Source organism: Salminus brasiliensis, chromosome 2 (assembly GCF_030463535.1).
Source record: "Salminus brasiliensis chromosome 2, fSalBra1.hap2, whole genome shotgun sequence".
In the NCBI taxonomy this organism is placed as follows: domain Eukaryota; kingdom Metazoa; phylum Chordata; class Actinopteri; order Characiformes; family Bryconidae; genus Salminus; species Salminus brasiliensis.
In genome coordinates, this window is record NC_132879.1 from 52,712,534 (window position 1) to 52,735,909 (window position 23,376).

General features: G+C 38.6%; 1 protein-coding gene across 1 annotated transcript; it reads right to left on the minus strand.

Moving 5' to 3' along the window:
* Positions 1-555: 555 nt before the first annotated feature.
* Positions 556-18,425, minus strand: LOC140549469 (pendrin-like). Its single transcript, XM_072673141.1, has 21 exons — positions 18,243-18,425; positions 15,421-15,555; positions 14,905-15,044; positions 14,700-14,810; positions 14,379-14,581; positions 13,789-13,953; positions 12,651-12,803; positions 11,543-11,625; positions 11,003-11,150; positions 9,416-9,529; positions 9,216-9,293; positions 8,646-8,741; positions 7,131-7,237; positions 6,019-6,088; positions 5,809-5,901; positions 5,572-5,667; positions 5,102-5,362; positions 3,434-3,488; positions 3,134-3,279; positions 2,038-2,121; positions 556-1,384 (listed from the first exon to the last, which is right to left on the minus strand). The coding sequence occupies exons 2-21, from the start codon at positions 15,534-15,536 to the stop codon at positions 1,361-1,363; spliced, it is 2,343 nt and encodes a 780-aa protein (XP_072529242.1). The 5' UTR covers positions 15,537-15,555; positions 18,243-18,425; the 3' UTR covers positions 556-1,360.
* Between the last annotated feature and the right edge of the window lie 4,951 nt (positions 18,426-23,376).

A 23,376-nucleotide genomic window follows, 5' to 3' on the forward strand; every position in this document is an offset into this window, starting at 1 on the left:
GACAATGCAAGTGCCAAAAAACTCTGCTTCCACTCTCACATCCATATTATTTAAGGCAAAACTATATAAACACGGTATAACTGGGGGGGGGGTAACACATGTGTGCACAAATGTATGGATGCAGGGCAGGAGCCTACAACGCAAAGAGAAAAGCCCCAGTTACTTTCCTCTGGGTTCATTCAAGTTCTCCAGCCCCTCTCTCTACTCGGGGTGGGTGTTACAGGGTATAACAGGGAAGAAAACCGGCCACTTTATTAAAATCACCTCGTTTCTACACTTGTTGTCTATGTAGGAGCACTTTGTAGTTCTATAATTACAGACTGTATCCATCTGTTTCTCTGCATACTTAGCCTGTTAGCCTCCTTTCACCCAGTTCCATAATGCTCATGACCCCACAGGACTGACCACCACAGAGCAGGTATTATATGTGTGGTGGGTCATTCTCAGCAATGCAGTGACACTGACTGATGTGGTGGTGGCATGTTAGTAGTGTGTGTTGTGCCAGTACAACTGGATCAGACACAGCAGTGCTGCTGGAGATCTTAAACAGCTCAGCGTCACGGCTGGACTGACAATAGTCCACCAACCATTCAACCAATATCCGGCCAACAGCGTCCTGTGGGTAGCATCGAGTGAGCACTCATGAAGGACTAAATGATGACCAACCAGCGTCCAGCGACCTTCTTTGTCTGACTTTACATTTACAAGGTGGAACCACTAGGTAGAAGCAGAATGGACAGTGAGTGGACACAGTGTTTAAGAACTCCAGCAGTACCGCTGTGTCTGATCCACTCGTACCAGCACACCACACACTACTAACAAGCCACGACCATGTCAGTGACACTGTTGAGAATGACCGCCCCCCTGCTCCGTAGTGGTCCTGTGGGGTCCTGAGCATTGAAGAACAGGGTGAAAGAAAGTTAACAAAGTATGCAGAGAAAGTGCTCCTATATGGTCAGTGGAGCTGATATGATGGACAATGGGTGTAGAAACAAGGAGGTGGCTTAAATGAAGTGGCCGGTTGGTGTATACACAGATTCAACCACATGCCTTGTGCTTGCTGTTCTTGTTGTTCTCACATAGCAGCTCATACAGATTTGTAATGCTTGAGAGAAAGAGAATCGTAACAGTGGCTAAGTGTTAAACTAGTGTGGTGTGGTTAGTTTATGAGCGTATAAACATCTGGTTTTGTATCTTAACTAAAATAGGATAATCCATCCAGAACTAAAGAAGGTTTTATCCAATCATAACCCAAGTCCTCTGATACATAGTTGAATACTACCCAGAACTGTTTATTTTAAGTAGGAACACTGCATATGTCGTACCAGTGAGTCCAAAAACCCAACCAATTTGCTGAGGCTCAGTTTGAGAGTCCATGAATAGCCTGAAAACAATGCAGAGATGGTTTAGTTAATACATGTCACACCAAGAACAAAGGTTTAACATAGATAATCAATATACATTATATGTCCAAATGTTTGTGGACACCCCTCTAATGAATGCATTCATCTACTTTAAGTTGCCCTCATTGCTGACAAAGATGTGCAAACACATACATACACAGCTTGACTAGTCCCAACAGAATTTGACTCTTTGGAGCAGATAAACATGAAACTACTGGCCCAGGGCTTAATGGCAGACATAAGCTAGAGGGGTATAAAGCCCCCTAGCAATGAGCTGTGGAGCAGTAGACATGTGTTCTCTGGAATAATTGTGCTCCGTTCTATACTTTTGCCTATGGATTTTGGTATACTTTTGAGATGGTATGGTTGTCATTCAACATCATGACCTCACTAATGGTCTTGTCGCTGATTGCAATCAAATTCTGTTAGAGCTGCAATTCCACAAAAATGCCTTTGGATTTAGAATGTCAATGCTCCAAATTCTAATAGAAAGCCTTCCCTGGGCAGTAGAGACAGTTACCTCAACAAAATCAGGATCAATACCCTTGATTTTGGAAGAAACAATGAATGAGCAGGTGTCCCAATACTTTTGTACATATTGTGTAAAATCATGTGAAAATTGCATGGAGCTCACCAAGTGTTGGTTGTCATAGGTCTCTATCTGATCTTCATCTTCAGTAAAAGGAAGTGGTTCTTTGTCAGCCTGCATCTGTGAAATCTGGACATAGATACAGGACTAGGTGAGGAAATCTCCCAATATTATATACTACACACTAACCTATGCAGTAGAGTCTGGTTTAAAGGGACCCTATAATGAAGAGGTTTCAAACACTGTTGTGCCCTTTAAAAGAAGATCCAGCCCATCCAAAACAGAGCTGGAAAATTGGCAAATTCCAAGATCTCTAGACTGTTTCATAACAGTTATGATTTGTTATGCTTACACCTCCAAAATTTACATTTAAAGAGCAAAGCTACAAGCTAACACTAGCCAAGTGGCTTTTACTAGCTCTTCTATCTGCTCCTTCAAAAACAAACTGGAATACCTTAATTGAAACTGAAGCTAAATCCACATCAGAAGGGAAAGTACTGGCTTATTTTTTGTACTGGTAAGACTCTAGAAAGCCAAACCCTGTAAAGTGAGTAGAGGCAAGGCTAATAGCAAACCGGCTACAATCTCTTCAGCTTGCAGAACAGAGGACAGAACAAGAAGACAGTAATACAATGTAGTTCTGTTACAGTGGTTTAACTATAATATGTGGATTCTGCAAACTGTCGCTGGTGCCATAAAACTAGCTAATAAAAGCACAAGCCCTCCGTAAAATAAAAAATTGTATATTTAATTCTGAGGCAAAATAACAGGATGGTAAATAGGTTTCTTAAACAATATCTAAGACTTTTTCGCCCCAACCAAGTCATAAACGTATTACTTATCTGTCACAGAATAACCAAAAATACTTAAATAACACATTATTTTTCACCTTTTAAGTGAAGAATGGTTTCCTTTGAAAAAGAAGGATTTTCCACTGGAGATAGTAAAACAGCTATATATCTCAGAATGCAGTTTAACTATGTTAGTCCGTCACAGTCACTTGTTCATCATTAGTTTGTTCATGCAGCAGTCTAGCACTCTAAAAAATCAAGAGTCATCATTCGTAAATGCTTATTGTGAACCTTAAACCCTCCTGATGTTGCCACCCCTCTTAATAGCCATTAGTTTATTTACAACTTGCCTTGTCTACCATGGGGTCAGACACATTCCCATTGGAAGCTTCCAGCTTGATAAAGAGAATGGCGTCATGGACAGTGAGGAAGAGCATATCTCTGGTCACCATGTCGTCAAAGAAACACAGGGCCTCCATCCTCCTTACTGTTTCATCTGTAACAAATATAGGATAGAGCTAATTAAAAAACTCCAAACAGTAACTGATATCAAATACACTGCCTGTATATTGTGCCAAGACTGTACTACGAAACAAAATAGAATGTGTTAATCTTATCTACATCAGTGTGTGCTCTGACACAAGCCATACCGTCACAGCCTGCAATATAGACCCTGACTCCAATGCGTATAAATTCCTTTATGACCTGTGAAGGATAAAGACATGACAAATCACTGACTAATACGAAACTATGAGTGAGTTATCAGTAGATACACCACGTTCTTAATGAATGGTGCCTTTGTTATCTGAAAACATTGCACATCAACACAGTGAGAACCACACTATAGCACTTCATGTGCATCAGAGCCTTTTAACTGAGAAATACTGTACAATATGCTAATGTGTACTTCATTGTCCGCACCATCAACAGCATCAAAAGATTAAGGTCATTTTACTGGAGTTTACAAACAATGACAGAATGTGATGATAATGAAAACAAGAAAAAAACAAGCAAGCCTCGTTTGGCCGGTCTGCCATTGGATGGTCAATGGCATTTCAACAATGGGAGGTTTGGTACCAAAATATTTGCTCTTTATTTTAAAATAAAGGTTCTGTGGCAACAAATTACCTCTATTATGTTTTATGTACCATTACATGCCTGGTAAAGGACTCATGCCTTGCCCTCAGAGCCATAAGATGTAGATCACATATTTACTAGCTTTTAGACATGAAGGGCCCAGGACCTCATAAACATGGCTTGAGACAATGGCGCAGAAGCAATGCTAATGCTCCGATTGCAATGCTGGGCAAGGCCAGTATTGAGTTGACATACTATCGCTACAAATTTTCACGCGCACATTAACGCTACAGATGTCTTCGCACCACTTGCCTTTACAGTAATATTTCAAGCGAGGAGACCCAACTTCAGTTTACCTAAAATTAAATCTCCTCTCAACAGCACATATAAGAGGCAAAACATAGTCCTTAGAGCGTTTAGAGCAATTACTGTCACAACTTGTTTTTATGCTTAATTTACATGTATATGTGGCAAAATCTAATATCTCGCTGAATGTGGACTATATTATTTACAATATGCTAAAGAGAATTATATATAAATAATATCTTATATTGATTTTAAACATTTAAATTGGTAAAACCTAAACATGATGACTATCTGTGAATTTATAAGGGGCTCTAGAATGGAAATCAGTGTTTACCATAGTTAGAGATCACTGATATGGCCAATTGTTTGGGGACACCCCTTCTAATGATTCAGCAACGTTGCACTGAACTTGTTCACTGCACCCATTGTTGACACAGTTTCACTGCAAAAAAATAAATAATTGTTAAAAAAAGGCCAAATGATTGGCAGCAATTTCTGCTATATAAGAACCTACAAAATTAAAGATAAATATCCTAATTTAAATTCAGTAGAAAAACAATAAAGCTGACACAGCTGAATACATTTATTAGAAGAGGTGTCCACAAACATTTGGACATATAGTGTAGTTAATGTCATGGTATTATTTGATTTGAAACAACAGTGGAACCCTTTGATGCTTTATATAATCATTTTTAAAGGTCTCTATAAGGAACCATCCACTGAAAGCTTCTTAAGAAAACCAAAAGTGGCACTGCTTGAAAGAACCCTTTCTTGTTGCATCTGGCACTTTTAATTGCAAGAGTATATGATGGAAAATACCTGCCTTGAGTATTTTCATGTCTGATGTGTAAAAGAAATTTTGAAAAAAATCAATAGCATGTGCTTTAAGATTTCACACTAGTTCACAATTTACCCCAGGTAGAGTAGAGACCCACCAGTCTGAGAGAGTCTGCAGACTTCACGTCTAGGAAGGAGACAGCAGAGAAATCCATCACCAAGCTGTGGATGTCCACTTTAGGGACTGTCACATTGACGGGCAGTGCTGAAGTCCAGTCCACCTGCACCTCCACTTCAATGTCTCGTCGAGGCCCACCCTCCACTGCCTGCGAAGCTCCACTTTCCACTTGCTCAGGGTCCCGCTCACTCTCAAAGGCATCATTGTCCACACCCATGTGGGCCACTGGCACCAAGCCGTTCTGCAGCAGACATCAATGACTTATATCAAAGGTAAGATTACACAAGATTACACCTTACTGCTTATCACACAGGTGTGCTAAGTTTTTTAAGCATATGTCAGGCACCTGACTCCAATGATCTTAAATAAGCCTCACACAGAAACCATGTTTATATATTTACATTAATAAATAAATGACATGTATAAATGAAATGTAGTTCTCTTGTGTACCTCAGTGACTTTCAGCTTCCCCTTCTTAATAAGCTTGTGGATCTTTTTTAGAGCTTTGTTCCTTTTCTTAAACACCCGTGCGGCATCAAATCCCACCTGTTCTTTGTGCATTTACATGGTTATGAACAAAACATCAACAGTGAAATGCGAAAAAATGTGAAAAACACTTTCATTTATAACATTTTTGTTCATTTTAATGTATCCAGCAAAAATGAAAATACAACACATTCTACTCACAGAATCTCTTAACTGCTCTTTGAAGTAATCGATGTTGGCAAAATATATGGGTGAGTTGAATTTGAAAATCTTTATTCCAGGAATTTCATTAATCTAAGAGGGAAACAGTTTTTTTTAAGAATTCTGATATGATTTACAGTTATTATTCATTAAAATATTGGAATTTTAAAAAGAGGCATACTGTGATTATTACAGTTAGTACTGGCTTACATTTTTGTAATCTTTGATATTCCTGTAGATATCAGTGCCAGGTACATTTCCAAGTGTTGAACAGGATGGGCTGTATGAAAAACAAGTGACAAAGTGTACAAGTCTTGACTCCGTCCAGATATGGCATGCTGATGCATGCGTTACAAATGATCTGTTCTCTTTTTTCAATACAAAATGAGTCTAATAGCATATTTAATTAACAGAATGTAATAAAAACTTATTGAACTGTTTTCCAAAATGTAGTACTGAAAAAATATTGAAACTTTGTATGACTCTACTGCAAAAAATCTTCAAACTTTAGACTGACTACTAAGAAGTCATGTTTTGTACTTCAACAAATGTCTAAAACACTGACACGTAACTTTGCTCCTGAAGGAGATCTACTACTAGATCCACCGCCAACCAGGTGGAACATGCAGGTGCAGAAAGTAAAAATCTTCCCCAAGATTTTGATCCAAAAAGCAGAGGTGTCCAGGTAGTCGGAACAAAATCTTCTGAATAATTATTACCTTCTTGACCTGAATTCTCCACCTCTACGTCTGATATTATTATCACCTAACGTTTATTTTTGCCTAACGTAACCAAAATATAGACAATGCTTTTACAATACAAGTAGTCTATACTCCACGTACAAATGTTTTCACTAGAACAGCCAAGATTACAAGAAACCTTAGACTACTTTGCCAGAAAATGTATTCATAATACAGTAAATCCTTGTTAAAAAGCTGGAACTCTAAACACTAGTGTTTTTTTTTCAGCTATTGGCATGTAATAACATATTGTTGTTATTATTATTAACATCTATATTTTCATTTTTCATCTTCTTTGTTCATTAATAACAGTATTCATGATTTTGATCATTTGATCTTTTTTCCCTAAGTCATTTACACTAGATTTACACTTATCCTTTAAGATCATTTGTAGTCATTGATTTGTTTTATGGTAGCTAATATCCTGTAAATCTTTCCACAATGACCTTGATATGATGTCACTGAATTACAAAAGACTGTAGTAAAGATCTATCTATAAGGCAATAAACAGCACATGGTGACAATGCAGTGATCCCACAGAATATTTAAGTTCAAAGAAAATAAAGCAGCAAAGTTACTTACAACTGTGACCTGACCACCACAGTACCCAGCTCAAACACCACCCCGGTCAGCAGCCCCACGTCCAGACCCAAGATGATGCAGGAAATGCAGGTAAACACCCAAATGAACTGTGTACAATAAATATATCATCAGCAGTACATTATATACACAACACCTTCCTGAAATGAACTGTCAGTTTCAATCAAGCAGAGGACAATTTTATTCAAGCAAAAAAGGTTCATTTAAGGCACATTTTAATTTACTCATAGCCAATTCTATATATTTACTAGGATCACCAGGCTGTGCACATCTTCTGCATGAAGTGTATGAAGTGCATGAATCCTGCAAGCATGTTTTTAAACCACTGGGCTCATAACATTTCCATTTTTCAATTTTTCAAGTTCATTTACATTTATGGAGACGCTCCTATCCAGAGCGACTTACAAAAGTGCTAAAGCTAGTACTGATAGACAGTGAATGCCTGATTGACACTACCTTCTTGTTTAATAATACTGCCTATGCACTATGCCTATCTGTTTACACATGCTGTAATATTAGTAGTGCAAGTATTACCCAAGCCATGGGTATGGAGAGCACCATGTGGCAAAATACGATAACTGCAAGTGTGCTCCATAAAGATGGCCATTATTTCAACCACAATGATGTTAGCACCTCTCCACTCTCCAATTTTATAATACTAAAATTGCTACTTTAATAATGTATTTTAACTATCGCTGGGCAGACAACTGAAGTAACAGACGCCTGTCCCAGCCAACAATGCTTAAGAGTGATGAGGGGAGAAAGCACCATCTACTCATTTCAGCATGGCTCTGAATTTGATCTTGCGACCCCCGGGCCATAGTGGTAGCACATTAGTCCACTGAATTAAAGCAGCGCAAAATGCTTCATATGTTTTACTGTGCGCCTGTAAAGTTTTCTCTTAACAGGCTGGAGCAAAAATAGTACAGGAAGAGACAGAGCATAAATGTTAAAGCTAGATTTTAATTTAACAGTCAATATTGAGCAGTACTTCTGTTAGACATTAGACATTCTATTAGAAATACATAGCTAATTTTACTAAGAAAAGAAAACTACACTACAAAAGATAACAATAAAAGAGTTATGTGCAGGGTTGAAGAAACCATATATTTTGGTAACTCTTCTGAAAGCATGTTGGGATATTGCTGGGTCAGCTTAACACAGAGTTTTGTTACACAGTAACCTAGTGCTGACTGGAAAAAATGTCCCAAACTGGGATGTTTTTAAACCTTTTGGGGGAAAAAAAGAGGTCTAAAGTCTAAAGGAAAAAAAAAAAGCCTCAGAACACCTCATATGATCAGAGACTGATTGTACACATTTACCGGTAAAATATAAACAGTGGTTTAATAGAAGTGTTTTCAGTGTAATGCTGGTTTACAGTATAATAATGTACATTATGTTCTGTTTAATGGTGATTATATCTTTGTTTAAAGCTGCTGACATGCTGTTCTCTGATCTCGTACTGTGCTGTGTATTTGCAATGTCTGGGTCACTCACACAGTCTGTCCTGCTCTGCTTCCAAAGTATGGGCACGTCACTGATTTGCATGAACATGCCTTTCAGGTTGGCAATGACAATGCCGGCCAGCACGGACTGAAAAAAGAGAGTGTATAAGACTTCTGTTTCAGCTTTTATCCATGTTCCCTAAAAGCATCACAGCTCAGTGATGGGGGGCTGTACACCCCTTCTAGCCCACACCTGGCATTAGGCATGGTGCCAACAGTTTCATGTTTATCTGTTCCAGAGAGTTCTATTCTATTGGAAACACTCCACTACAGGGACTAGACAAGCTGCTGACTGAACTGTTAAATCAGGTGTGTTTGGAGATGAGAAAGCAATAAATGTGCAAGGAAGGGAGTCTCCAGGACTGGGGTTGAGAAACACTGGCTTAGAAGGCTGCACCACTTGGAGGCCCTCTCTTTCTAAGTCCAATAGAATATACACATATAATACTCCAAATACCCTGTTTATATGTATATGTTTCTCCCGTGTTGCAGGACACGCACATTCAGTAATACATATGAGAGGGGGAGTGATGGCAGGCAAAAAATATATATAAAAACATACCTTCTGTAGAGGCTGCAATAAAGGCCCAACAGCCACAATCACTATCAGCACCATCAGAGCTGATATTAACCCTGCCACCTGCAAAACAGCAAAACATTCTGCAAATACTTTGTTTGTGTTCATCTGTGCATGTTTATATGTACACTTTCCACCTCCACCTCTGTGTATTTGTGTGTCAGTGTATATGTGTGTATGTATACCTGAGTTTTCCCTCCTGTGCTCTCTTGTATTGCTGTGCGTGAAAGTGCAGTGGTGGCAACAAAGCCTGAGAAACAGCCACAGAAAATGTTGCTGATGCCAAAGGCTATGAGCTCCTGTTGGAAAAGAAGAGAAGCTGGTTAGAAACTGGGAGAATCAGTGCGCCACTGCTCTGATTTTGCATTCCACAGTGATGGGAGGCACTGTTTTCCACCAGATGCTTTATCGCTCTTTTAATAATGTAATGGTGACCTTTTTTTGTAAGGTCACTCAGTGCATTCCCGCCCTTGCGTCACGGAAGCTTTTCAACCTGTGAGAGACTTCCAGTCTGATAAGTGCCTAATTTCAGGAAATGATCCATCACAAACAAGTACACAGACACACACTTAATTATATTCATATATCTGGCAAACATACAAAAACACACAAACGTTTGTAGATACCAGCTCATCTAATATTTCTTCTCAAATTAAGGGATGGTGGGGGGGCTTTGATGGAACAAAGCTGCGAGGATTAAATTGCATTTAACCACAAAAGCATGAGTAAGGTTGGTACTGACACTGGAGTTTGAATCACAAACCACTCCATCTTATTCCAAAGGTAATGGAGGGCGCTTCATCACTTATGTACAAATCTTAGTCTGTGCATCTCCCACCAATTTGTTTACTGTTTATTCCCATCTTTAGATTCAGACTCCCCCATCACATGGGTGTAGGCCTTCCTATTCTCAGATTCCTGACTATGGAGGATTGTGGTGTTAATGGGATTCAAACTTGATTATCTCCTGTCTCCTAACAAGCAGGCAGTTAAACGATTGCGCCACTTTAGAGCTATGAAACCAAGTACATGCACTATATGCACAAAAGTATTAGGACACCTGCTCATTCACTCTTTCTTCCAAAACCAAGGGCAGGACTTCATCCTGCTTTTACTGGAGTAATTGTCTCTACTGCCCAGGGAAGGCTTTCTCCTACATTTTAGATCATTTCTGTGAGGATCTGATTCAGCATTCAGTGACAAGCGTTAGTGAGGTCAGGATGTTGGATGATCACCCCTCCACCTCATACCCAACTTCCAGACTTACTTGAAAAGTACAGGATGGATCACTATCATACCAGAGAACACAGTTCCAGGGTTTTATACCCTGTTAACCTGCTCCAGAGAGTTCTATTCTATTGGAAGTTCTTTTCTCTATAGGATCTAGACAAGCTGTGTGTGTGCATTTGCACATCTGTGTCAGCAATGGGTGAACACATTAATTAAAAGAGGTGTCCACAAACATTTTGACATATAGTGTCCCTGTGTAAATGTTTTTGAGGCTCTTCGAATATGTATTGCTGATCAAACAGAGATGTGGAACTACAAAAAAAGAGAGCTTTTGACTAAAGTAAGTTAAGTTCATTTTAAAAACGTAATCTGTAATCAGTTACTTTACAGTGCATTAGTATTGCTTTTTTACAGATATATCCAAGCAGTGAATGCACACTGGATTGCCTGAGTCAGCAGCGGGTGCATTCTAATGCACCTTAAAGCCTGTCTTTATACTTTTAGGCACACAGTGTACACAGACAAATTATTTCTGCACGTACCTGATTACCATCAATTTTGTAGTCATGTTTAGCCGCGTAGAGTTTAGCCACTGACACGGCTACAGCATATCCCACCACTGCCGTGGAAAAACTAGAACCCACAATTCGTCCAAACAGTTCTATCTTTGGAACCTGGACAGGAACAAACCTGTGGAACACACCAATGTGCAGATATTAGCTCAGACAGATAGATTCTCATAAGGTCTGCACCTCCATCACTTGTTTAGCTGGAATGGGCTTGGATAAATTTCCTCTTCCCTATAAACATTGAGGGCTCTCTGCAGTGCCAGCTTTGATATCTGAATTTGACTTAGCGTTTGTGTTTTACATTGCTGTTTCTTGTTTTTATTGGACCATGGTTTTGAACCATTTGTTCATGTCATTGTTCCAGCGATTACATTTCAGAGTCCGCCCTGCTTCTAATGGCATTTGCTGAATGATTTTGCAGAGATGATAATAATAGTGTGTCAATAAAAAAAATCATGAGTGTCCTCGTCGTCCTAAACAGGAAATAGGAAATGCCACAGGAAGTGCTCTCACCCCCTCGGGATGCTGTGAACAATACTGGCGCCGTAGCGGGAATGTAGATCCACTGCATAGGAGACCCCTGTAGCAATCACTGTCTATGAGAGAGAAGGTCTTATACATTTTTGAAAGGAAAAAAAACATTTGGAAAAGCATTCTTAAAGGGAACTGTGATTGTTAAGAAGTGCATGCTTTTTGTTTTGTACAGTTTTGTACATGTTCAATATTATGTATGATATATATACATATATATATATATATATATATGCTTGGAAATGTTTTCAATGTTGGAAATGATTTCTATGTTATAAACATAAGTGGCCACTGGTGCAATTGCTGCAAAAGAGATGAGAGATTGTAATAATATATATAGTATAGAGATTACACACACACACACACACACACACATATATATATATATATATATATATATATATATATATATATATATATATATATATATAGTATTGAAATGTTTGTGTACTAATTAATGCATTGAGCTACTTTAAGGAGCACCCACTGCTGACACAGATGGACAAAGGCACACACACAGCTCGTCTAGTCCCTGTAGACAAGTACTGCAAATAGAATAGGATTCTATGGAGCAGAAAAACATAAACAAGGCATGGGCTAGAGGGGTAAAGAGCCCCCTATCAATGAGCTGTGGATCAGCTGTTCTTTGGAATGATGGTGCTCCATCCAATACTTTTGGGATGAGCTGGAGTGATTATGGTGATGAGGTGAAATGGAGATCATCCAAAGTCCTGACTTCCCTAACTCTCATGTCGTTGAATGCATTCACTTTCTCAAAGCAATGCTCCAGAATCTATTAGAAAGCCTTCCCTGGACTGTAGAGGCAGCTAGTTCACCAAAAGCAGTATACACTCTTTTTTTAACACCCTTGATTTTGGGGGGAAAAAACAACAGCGATTGAGCAGGTATCCCAATATTTTTGTCCTTATGGTGTATTTAGATTGGCTCATACTGGACTTGCACGCCACACTGAGGCTTACACATCTTAACAGCCAGGGTACAACAAGGGTATAACTACACACTTTCCAGTTTAGTGTAACTTTACCTAGAGAAAGTATACTGTATGTCAGTAGTAAAAGCACATACGTACCACAATCACTTCGATGGGAATTGGAATTGGAATCTTATGTTGAAATTTGGCATTGACCTCTTTCACTGCCATCACTGTGACTATAGCCAGTAAGCCAGCAACAAGGTCAGCCACGTTGGTTTGCTTGATATTTCGAAACACATCACTGAGAACCTGAAATCACAGTGTATATATATTACAACAACAACCACTACATTTCTTTCCCAAAATCTCTTATTGGTGCTTTCAAGGTTCCTGCAGACACCGATCTCGTTAATACCAGTGACGTCATCTCAAAAACAACTGAATACAACATTTATTTACTTTTTTGATGCCAGTAAATATTTTTGTACTAATGTAAACTAAACAGGGTGATTATAACAGGTGCTTGTTCAGGTTCCTTATAATCTCAAGACTCCTGCAACTTTCTCCTGACTGGTCTTCCTACGCATACCATCAGGCCTGATCCAGAATGCAGAAGCATGAAATTCAGCCATTTCATTTATATATAGCACTCTCTTCACTTAGCTGCCCACTTTAGATTCTAAACTATGACACTGCCCTACAAAGCCAAAAATGGACAAGCCCATCCCTACCTGATGACACTGGTCAAAACACAATCCATACCAAGAGAACTTCAGGCCTGAAGTACAGCTCAGCTTGACCCACCATCCCTCAAGACATATGAAAGGCTTATCTAGACTTTCCTCTATCCTGGTACCAAGGTGGTAGAACGGAGTTGCTTGATGTCTTCAAATGCTGACAGAAGACCCATCTCTTTCAAGAGCACTTAATTCAGCACTAATCTTGCACTAATCTTGCACTTATTAAAGGCACAATGTAGATGTTGAGTACTGTGCACCTTTTGTATCTAGGTATATATACTGACTTCTGTATTTGGCAGTGTCTAAGTTTAGAGGTATCTTTGCATTCTAGCTTATTCACACCAAACAGGGATATTTTCTGAGTGGACGGCAAAGCACTTCTGCCATAAAGGTAAATGCGTATGTCTGTGTGTTGTATTATGCATAAACTGCTGCCCCATCAATCAGCAGCCTGCTGAAGTAACATAGTGAAAGAATTAAGGCCAATCGCAGCAAAGCAACACTGCATTCTTTCAAGCTCTTCAAGTGATAATGTGTTCACTTCATCAACTTACATAGGCAATAGAGAAGAAGCCATTGTGGCTTTGGGTGGGGACTGACAGGACCATTTTGAGCTGGGAGATGAGCACATGGAAAGCAGCTGCTGTGGTGAAGCCTCCTACCAGTGGATCAGACAGGTACCGCACCAGGAAGCCCACATGAAGTACCCCCATTCCTAACTGGAAAGCAAGCAAACACAGAAATGCACGAAAAGGTCATCTTAGATAAAGTTTTGGTAGTGACATGAAGATAACAAGCATGCTGATCGTCTAAATCTGTCTAGATTTTTAACTCCCTGAATGGCCCACTGGCAGGTCCAGACGTCCATTCCTTCTATAACTGAAGAACAACAGTCAATTACAATTGTTTTCCAAGCAGTCTGTGAATAACAATCCTGTATGATGTAATAAGACTGTGAATTTAACAGCTGCAGTGCTACTAGGTTGGGGATGGAACCATCTTGATAATTTCTGGTCATTCCTGATCATTCCCACTTTGTAAAAATGTGCAGGACATTCCTACCAATCGAATCCTACCACATCTTTATGAAAACCTTCCCTACTCTAGACCTAGTTTTTAGACTAGTATAGAACTGAAACCTTACCTGAAACAGTCCAATCAAAACAGTCATAGTGGATGCTATTACAATTCTTTGGCCGTCCCTTGCGATAATATCCACCTCCACTGCCTCTGATACCAGCCCAGTCTCATTCACAGAAGTCCCATTCATAGGGCGTGTAAAATCCTCATCAGGTGCTAGAGTCAACACTGCAGACCCCACCATCAGACAGGTGACTGGAAATGGACCTGAAAGAAAAAGAGGTGCCAATGAATGTCTTTTCCATGCCAGGAAATGGGACTCCTGATATCAACAGGGTCTCACACCAGAATACACATGTGTATTCTGCAGAACACAGAAACCTACCAACAGATAGGTGTCTAGAGGTGCCAAGAAAAAAGTACGTGAGGATAGGAAAGAAAGCAGCATAGAGTCCATATACTGGACCAACGTAGACCAAGAGTGCATACGCCAAACCTGTGAAGAAACAAAACAGCAAACAAATCAGTAAATACTCCAACGTTCACAACAATAACCACAGTCTTTCTCATAATCGGAAAGAGACGCTTACCTTGTAAACAGCAAACCAGTCCCGTGCTAACTCCAGATATGACATCACTGGGAAGCCACAGCTTGACTGGATACTGGATCAGCCAGTCCAAGATTGGAAAAAGGCCTTTAAGAACCTGTTTGGCCCGGCTACTAGAGCATCTGTAATAACCATGCATCAGGGTGCAAATACATACAGTACACAAGCATGCACACAGCTATTCAAGGACTGAACTGCTTAGAGAAGTGTATAAAGCATACATAACACACCTGATTCACCCAAATCAGCTCATTAACGTTAATGGTCCACCTGCACTGTATAACTTCATGATTGACTTTAATGGTAATAGCTATGGTATGCTGTAGGTGCAGTATAACTAGCTACATCATGAAGTTATACAGTGCAGGTGGGCTGCAGGTGGGCTGCAGGTGGAGATTTGGGAAACACTGGCTTAGCATTAAAAAGCCACATTAAGCAGATAGTCAACTCGTAAGGCAGTTGATTTTGATTTTAATGAAATATTAGAGACACACTCACTTAAAGAAAGCGCTGAACCTCTCCCTGAAGCTCCTGCTCTCCGGCAGCTGCCTCTCGTTATCCTCGTCGAAGGCCCGTTTGGAGTAGATCGGTCGAGAGACACTGTAGCGGTTCATCGTGTGGCTTTACTGTAACCTGCATTGTTATTTTAACAGAAATAAGCTTCTGGCATAATATACAGACACACAAGCTGTAGAAAACTGTGATTAAAAGTCTAGATATTTACGTTTGAAAGTCCTCGAACAGAATCGTTAGCTAGTTAGCTTGATAGCTAGCTACGTTAGCTAGATAGTGCTAGCTTGGTAGCTAGCGAGCTGGTTTAGTCAGAAATGATGCAATAAGCCATCTTAATTACATCTTCGTAATTTTAACAGTCAGATTATTTGGATATCGTAAAGTTAACCAATTCCAAACAACTGGAAAAGTAACTGTCCATCTAAACGATAGTTAGCTATTAGCTAGCTAGCTAGCGATGTTAACCGTTAAACATCAACGGAACCTCGACTGAAGCCTCCAAAGATTAACAAAATAATATAAAGACTTAAAACCATTCCCGGAGTTTAATAAAACGTTGTCGCAATTTAATAAATAATTTTTAATAATAATTTTTAAAATTAATTATATTAATTAATTATTAATTATATGTTATATATTAATTATATATATAAATCTGTCGCCTCATTTCTCTCAATATAATAAATTTCCCTCAGTTAAACAGTCCCCACAAAGCGCTCTCAATTTAATGTGCTGGTCCCTTCATTTATTAATCAGTTCCCTCAATTTAATAAATCATTCCCTCAATTTAATAAATCATTCCCTCAATTTAATAAATCATTCCCTCAATTGTTCAGAAATCGTTCTCTATATTCAGTAGCTAAATTGTTCCTTCGACTTAACCATCAGTTCCCTCAATTTAATAAATAATTCCTCTAATTTAATAAATAATTCCCTAAAGTTAAAACATCAATCCCACAACTTAATATACAATTCCTCTAATTTAATAAATAATTCCTCTAATTTAATAAATAATTCCCTAAAGTTAAAACATCAATCCCACAACTTAATATACAATTCCTCTAATTTAATATATAATTCCTCTAATTTAATAAATAATTCCTCTAATTTAATAAATAATTCCCTAAAGTTAATACATCAATCCCTCAATTTAATATACAATTCCTCTAATTTAATATATAATTCCTCTAATTTAATAAATAATTCCTCTAATTTAATAAATAATTCCCTAAAGTTAATACATCAATCCCTCAATTTAATATACAATTCCTCTAATTTAATATATAATTCCTCTAATTTAATAAATAATTCCCTAAAGTTAATACATCAATCCCTCAATTTAATATACAATTCCTCTAATTTAATATATAATTCCTCTAATTTAATAAATAATTCCTCTAATTTAATAAATAATTCCTCTAATTTAATAAATAATTCCCTCAATTTAATATACAATTCCTCTAATTTAATATATAATTCCTCTAATTTAATAAATAATTCCTCTAATTTAATAAATAATTCCCTAAAGTTAATACATCAATCCCTCAATTTAATATATAATTCCTCTAATTTAATAAATCATTCCCTAAAGTTAATACATCAATCTTTCAATTTAACCATCAGTTCCCTCAATTTAATAAAACATTCCCTCAATTGTTCAGAAATCGTTCTCTATATTCAGTAGCTAAATTGTTCCTTCGACTTAACCATCAGTTCCCTCAATTTAATATATAATTCCCCTAATTTAATAAATAATTCCCTAAAGTTAAAACATCAATCTTTCAATTTAACCATCAGTTTTTTCAATTTAGTAAATCATTTTATTTAACACTGTATTTATCAATTAAAAATGGTCCCTTGACTAACAATTTGTTCCCTCAATGAAATAAATCTTTCTCTAAATTCAGTAAATTGTTCAGTTGATTTAACAGTTTGTGTACATGTATATAAATACACACACACACACACAATGTACATGATCCAGAAGTCCTTTAAAACGTGTAAGGGTGAAACTCTTCATAACAGCAGAGACAATATTATGATAAGAGTTCACTTCTCAGACCCACAGTGAGCGTATTAGCATTACCTGTCCATCACCCACTTAGAAAGACGCCCAGTGGGATTCATATCCCTGTATGCTGTTTTAAAGATGATCTTGGAAAGGCGAGTAAAGGAATATCACATATTTGTTTGGAGGACAAATAAAAGAGGAACACTAAGAGGCCAAGCTTCAGTGGAGTGTAATCAAAGACATCCACAAGACAACCCAGCGTCCTCAGCCCAACACTCCCCTCCTTTTCCTTCCCTACCCCAAAAAGCCCTGCTCCTTTTTTTTCCGCCGGTCCCAGCCCAGTCAATAGGCAACCACTCTCCCAAGTCTCTATTGACCAAGCTGCACCTATTGATATAGGAAACCCCTCTGCGCTGAGGAAGGCAAAGGAGGGGAAGAATACAGAGCATTGCCCTGAATAAGGGGGTTTGTATCCAGAGTAAAGCGAGCAGCCTTCCCCTCATTAGGGCAATGTTCACAAGTCACCGGATCAGAACCTTAAGAAACAATATAAACACACAGTTGAACTCATTGTCTTCCCTCAGGGCAGGATTGCTAGAGTAAAAACAGCCCTTCCAAAACCAGCTTTTTCATTAATTACTTGCTTAATTGACTTGTGCATATTTATTTTTATGTATCATTTGTTTTCGAGTCTTAAAATGCAATGATCTCTGCTTTACGTTACAGTTAAAAGTGGATCAAGCTGTAATCACCGTCCCAGTCGAACACATTTCGAAGCAAGTGGAGCTTGCCTTACCTTTCGTCCCAGTTTGAGCGTCTGGTATCAGGTCGAAAGTGAAGAAGAGGAAAACACACCACCCATGACTTAACCTGCATTCATTCATTCCCTGACCCACTGCATGCTGTTAAAGTCTGTGAAGATGTAGGCCCATTCTCTCCGCTGCCCTTCCCTGCCCCTCTCTGCCCATGTGTCTCTCAGAGTGGGTCCTGCATCCCTGTCTTTTCCTTTATAAGCAGAGTCGGGCTGTGGGAGGTGTAGCGAGGCTCTGGAGATGAAGGAAGCTGGAGGGGATGACATCAGGGGCCCACAAACACACACCCTGCCAACGGTGGCCTTCACTCGACATCACGTGAGAAAGTGTTTGCGTCTTTTGTTTGTGTGTGTCTGTTTTGTGAAGAAGTCTGGGTGTGTGTGTGTGTGTGTCTGTAAGGGTGGGCTACAGAAACAATTACTTATCTGCCAAAGGTAGCCCATAGCCTTTTGTGTGTATGTCTGAGATAGAGGGTGCATGCTGGAGGGAGAGGGGGACTCAGGCTTTGTGTGTGTGCTGATCTGTAGAGGTGTAAGTGTACACAGTCAGATAGAATCTGTACCGAACTAAACCTGACCTGGATGTCTGAATGTCCAGTAGCATTCAACTATCACCCAGACTACATCTGAAACATCTGAAATGTGAAGCTATAGGACAGCATCTGCAGTGAGTGAGCAAGCATTGTGCAGAAGTTTAGTAAGTAGTAAGTCCAGTAACTGGTTACTGATCCCTTGGGGGGGTATTTGATTGTTTTTTCACAGGTTCATGAACATTTCATCGCTTTTTGATGCACATCTCTTCACGTTTTGGCCTTGCTGCTGTGTGCTGAATTCAGTTAGATAGACTGTTTAATGAGAAAGACTTTATTTTGCAACTTGCCTCCATGGAGAGACTTCTATTCATCCCACTTGGTTTCAGTAAGAATCCTTTTTGCGAATTGTATCCAACTAGGTCAGACACCCCAAAGCAAGGGAGAGTGTGGCTTGCGTTTATATGTATGTGACTGGCAGGACTAAGAGCTGGAGGTCTATGTGTGTGTGTGTGTGTGTCTGTGTGTGTGTGTGGGTGTGTTTGCATGTGTGTGAGAGAAAGAGAAAGAGAAAGAGAAAGCAAGAGAGACTGAAAAAAAGATGTTATTCAGATTAAAGCTAATAGAAATGGACTGTATATCATCGCTGTCATGCAAAAACCTTGTATTTCCAAAACAGCAAGTTTATAGGAGAAGGTAAAACCCTTCTTAATTTACGAAATAAGTCGATGTGGAAACAATTAAGTCATTTTGGAGCATTTCTGGTCAATAAATGGGGCACAGTGTAAAGAACAACTGCCAGATTCACATTATGTCAAAAAGTGAAAAACAGAAATAGAGATACAAGGTTTTTGCATGACAGCAGTGATCTCTGTTAGTTAGAATTGCAGGTGGCAGAATATAGGTTGATATCAGCAGAAAATGCTGTATTTAATATCAGAGGGGACAAACATAATGAATTCAACCCAGTCTTTAAGCAAAACCTAGCCTGGAAAAGCTCACACACTGCTGTGTATGTCTTCCTATGGGAGTAGATACACAGATCGTAAAGGGCGCCTGTGTGGCTTTATTTACCAAAAATATTCTTAATTAATTTTAAGATGCCTATTTAACATGTCCTGGCCTCCTCTCTTTATCCCATAGAACAGCTTGTTTCTAACCCTGATTATGAGGAACTGATCTCTGCTCTCATTCAAAACACAGTCCCAGATAAGTCCCCCTGTTGGTCCTCTGTCACAAATACCTTTATGCCCTGTAACCCAGCCAACATAAGCTAGGTGGATTCCAGGTGGGCATGGGCTCTGAGTGGGTTTGTACATGTGTTGGCCAGACATAACATTAAAACCACCTGCCTAATATTGTGTAGGTCATCCTTGTGCTGCCAAAACAGCTCTGACCCATCGAGGCATGGACTCCACAACACATAGACAGTAAGAACTCTTTCAGCCATTTCTTCTACAGTAATCCTTTTGTAGGATCAGACCAGTTAGGATAGACCTTCACTCATCAGTGAGACATGGGCGCCCATGACCAGGGCGTTCTTCTGTGAAACACTTATGGTAGGTGTTTAGGAGGTGCCCTGACACAGTGGTCTAGCCATCTCAATTTGACCACTGTCAAAATCATCAGATCCTTGTGCTTGCCCAGTTTTCCTGCTTCCAACACATCAACTCTAAGAACTGACTGTTCACTTGCTTCCTAATGTATCTCACCAATTGACAGGTGCCACTGGAACCAGATAATCAATAATATACACATCACGTCATGTCAGTGGTTGTAATTTCTGGCTGATTGTCAATATGATGTGTCAATATGGGGCGGGTGGTATTGTGAAACCTGTACTATTAGCAGTGCAGTTGTCTGAATAGGTAAGAGCCTCATGTTGGTTCAATTCATGGTTGACTTAAGACAAATGCAGTAGTCAAAGTTAATGCATGTAATGCATGTCAGAAACCACTGAAAGTGTGTTAATGCATGTGTGTAGTGTAACTAGTGTTTTAATGCTGTTAATCTGATGCATTGCTAAAACAAAAAACTGGCCTGTGACTCCTGCTGGGCTGTAACAGAAGCTTATCTGGTTGCTGTGTCCACAGGGAGCTGGGATATCAGACTCACTCCTAGCGAGCACTCCCAGTTCCCATATACTCAGATCACCCACTTACCACATGATCAGGCTTGAATAGTTAAATGAATAAATAACTCTGGTTCTTTATTTCAGTATGGAACCATCTCTCTGTTACTGTATTAAAAAACAAGCACCTCACAAATCTCGTATTGGTGCTTTACCAAAACAATAAGACCCAATAAGCAATCAGTTCCTCATAGAATTGAAATGATTTAGCTTTCACTGCTGTAATGACATTTAATGCTAAAATGTGCCTCATCTATGGTCACAAAGATCACTAAGCCAATATATATATATATATATATATATATATATATATATATATATATTTTTTTTTTTTTTTTTTTATGTAAAATGTAATGATTAATAAAAAAGCCACATTTTGACAATAGTTAAACTGTATAAAGTGTCATGTTAACATATACAGTTTCCCTATAGATATTTAGAACATGGTATTTGCCCACAGTGAATACGCAAAACTACATACAGCACATGATAGTCAATTCTATTCACTTCTTACCAAGTAGGTTTTATGTCAGAAGAGTGTTCAAGTACTACACAAGCCAAAACATCAAGTGAACGTTTTATTTGCATAACCACAGCTTTGCCTCCCTCTAGTGGGACATCTGGTCATTGAAACGTAGTAACAGAAGCACCAGGCTGGGTACGTACAGTGACACTTTCCCTGCTTTGCATAGGTGTAACATAGAAGGTGCTGTTTGAGTCCCAAAACACTTCAACGAAGTCAATTCAGGTTTAAAAGAGCTCTAAAGCTCTAAATTACCAGACAGTGGTTCACTCTTTCTCATTCTGCTCCATTGAGCGGAGTGTACTTTCACCAGGGAGGTCTTTGTTCTCATCTGATGTTATCTTGATCTAGCAGGAACTGGGGCATGACCCCAAAACACTTCATGATTCCCGAATGTTGCTCCACTTGCCTGAATTGAAAGCTATTCTTATACAGTGCTTTAAAAATGATTCATTAGTAGAATTTTTGGTATGTTACAAAAATCTCTTGGACATTAAATGCACTTTTTTTTTAACAAAGCCATTATTTCTGAAAAGGTTTGGGCATACCTGCTCAAAATTACTGTTACTGTGAATAGCTAAAGTTAAAATGACCAGATTTCTAAAAATCACCATGCATGTTCAAAACTTATCTCAGCTTGTATACGCTTTTTGTAGCAGCTAAGTGTCTTTTAATTCTTGTGACAATTATCCTACTGTAAAACCCATTCTCTTATTATTTTTAGATTATTTTAAGACTGCTTGATGTTTGCTGCTATTTAACTAAATCCAATCTTCTCCTTACCAGTGAAATGCTCCCTGTGCCACTGGCTGCAATGCAGGCCCAAAGCATGATCGCTCCACCTTCATGCTTTGGAGAGGTATTCTTTTCATAAAATCTTTTTACTCCAAATATAACTTTGCTCATTGCGACCACTTCATTTGTCCACAGGACTTGTTTCTGAAATGTTTTTGGAAGAGTGGCAGAGCGATGGCAGTATGATTAACCAAAATATTTTCACATACACACAGTTTTTGAGAGTAAGATTACATAACAAAAAAGCACAGATACAGTTCATTAATATTACATTCTAGTTTTAATTACAGTGTAGCTACAAGCCAGAGACCAGAGAGCAACTTTGTACATGTTCAAATAAAAATGAATGTTGTTTTTTGAAAGACAAAACTCTTTTGCAGAGATCCTACAAAGGTAGAAATAATAATAAAAAAAAAACATAGTAATCGTAAGTGTGTTAATATTACAATGTGAGTTCACTATGGAAAATAAAGCAAAGGGTTTGGAAGAGAAAGCTTGTGGATTGTTAGAGAAGAGAAAGACATCTATTCAGATGTAAATAAGTATATAAGGAGTATCTGTAATCTAGTATTATTAGAAACAGTAGTAGTTCATATGTTCATTTCCTTTTTACTGCTGCTTGAAAACTGCAGGAGTAGGGAAATGAAGGGCTGAAATACCAGTGCAATACAAAAGTGCTGTTTAATTGCATTGATTATGTGTAGTAGTGATAAAAATACTCAAATTGCAAAAGTGCTACAAATTGTACAGAATGTGAGAAAGAAAATAATTGCCTGAAACGACTCATTTATCCCTGAGGCTGTGAGTTCCCTGAAGTACTAGACACATGTACCATCATAAAAAAAAACATTTGATTGATTTTTCTCCTTTAAAATCTTCCCATATAAAGTGAAACTCTTAGAATCATTGCTATATTTTAAATATGCATGAGGTTACATATTGAAAAAGGTTTGCATAATAGTAAATGACCTAAACAGATCAAGCTTCATTTTTGAATAAATAAGACTGGAAGATGATAACCTAAAGTTTCTTCAGGCTATGTGTATCCTCTGAAAACAAGGCAGGGCAAGTCGTGAGCTGTATGTTCTCAGTAAGAAACCCTTGTTGGACTTTACATAGACTCTACATAGAGTTATGGTT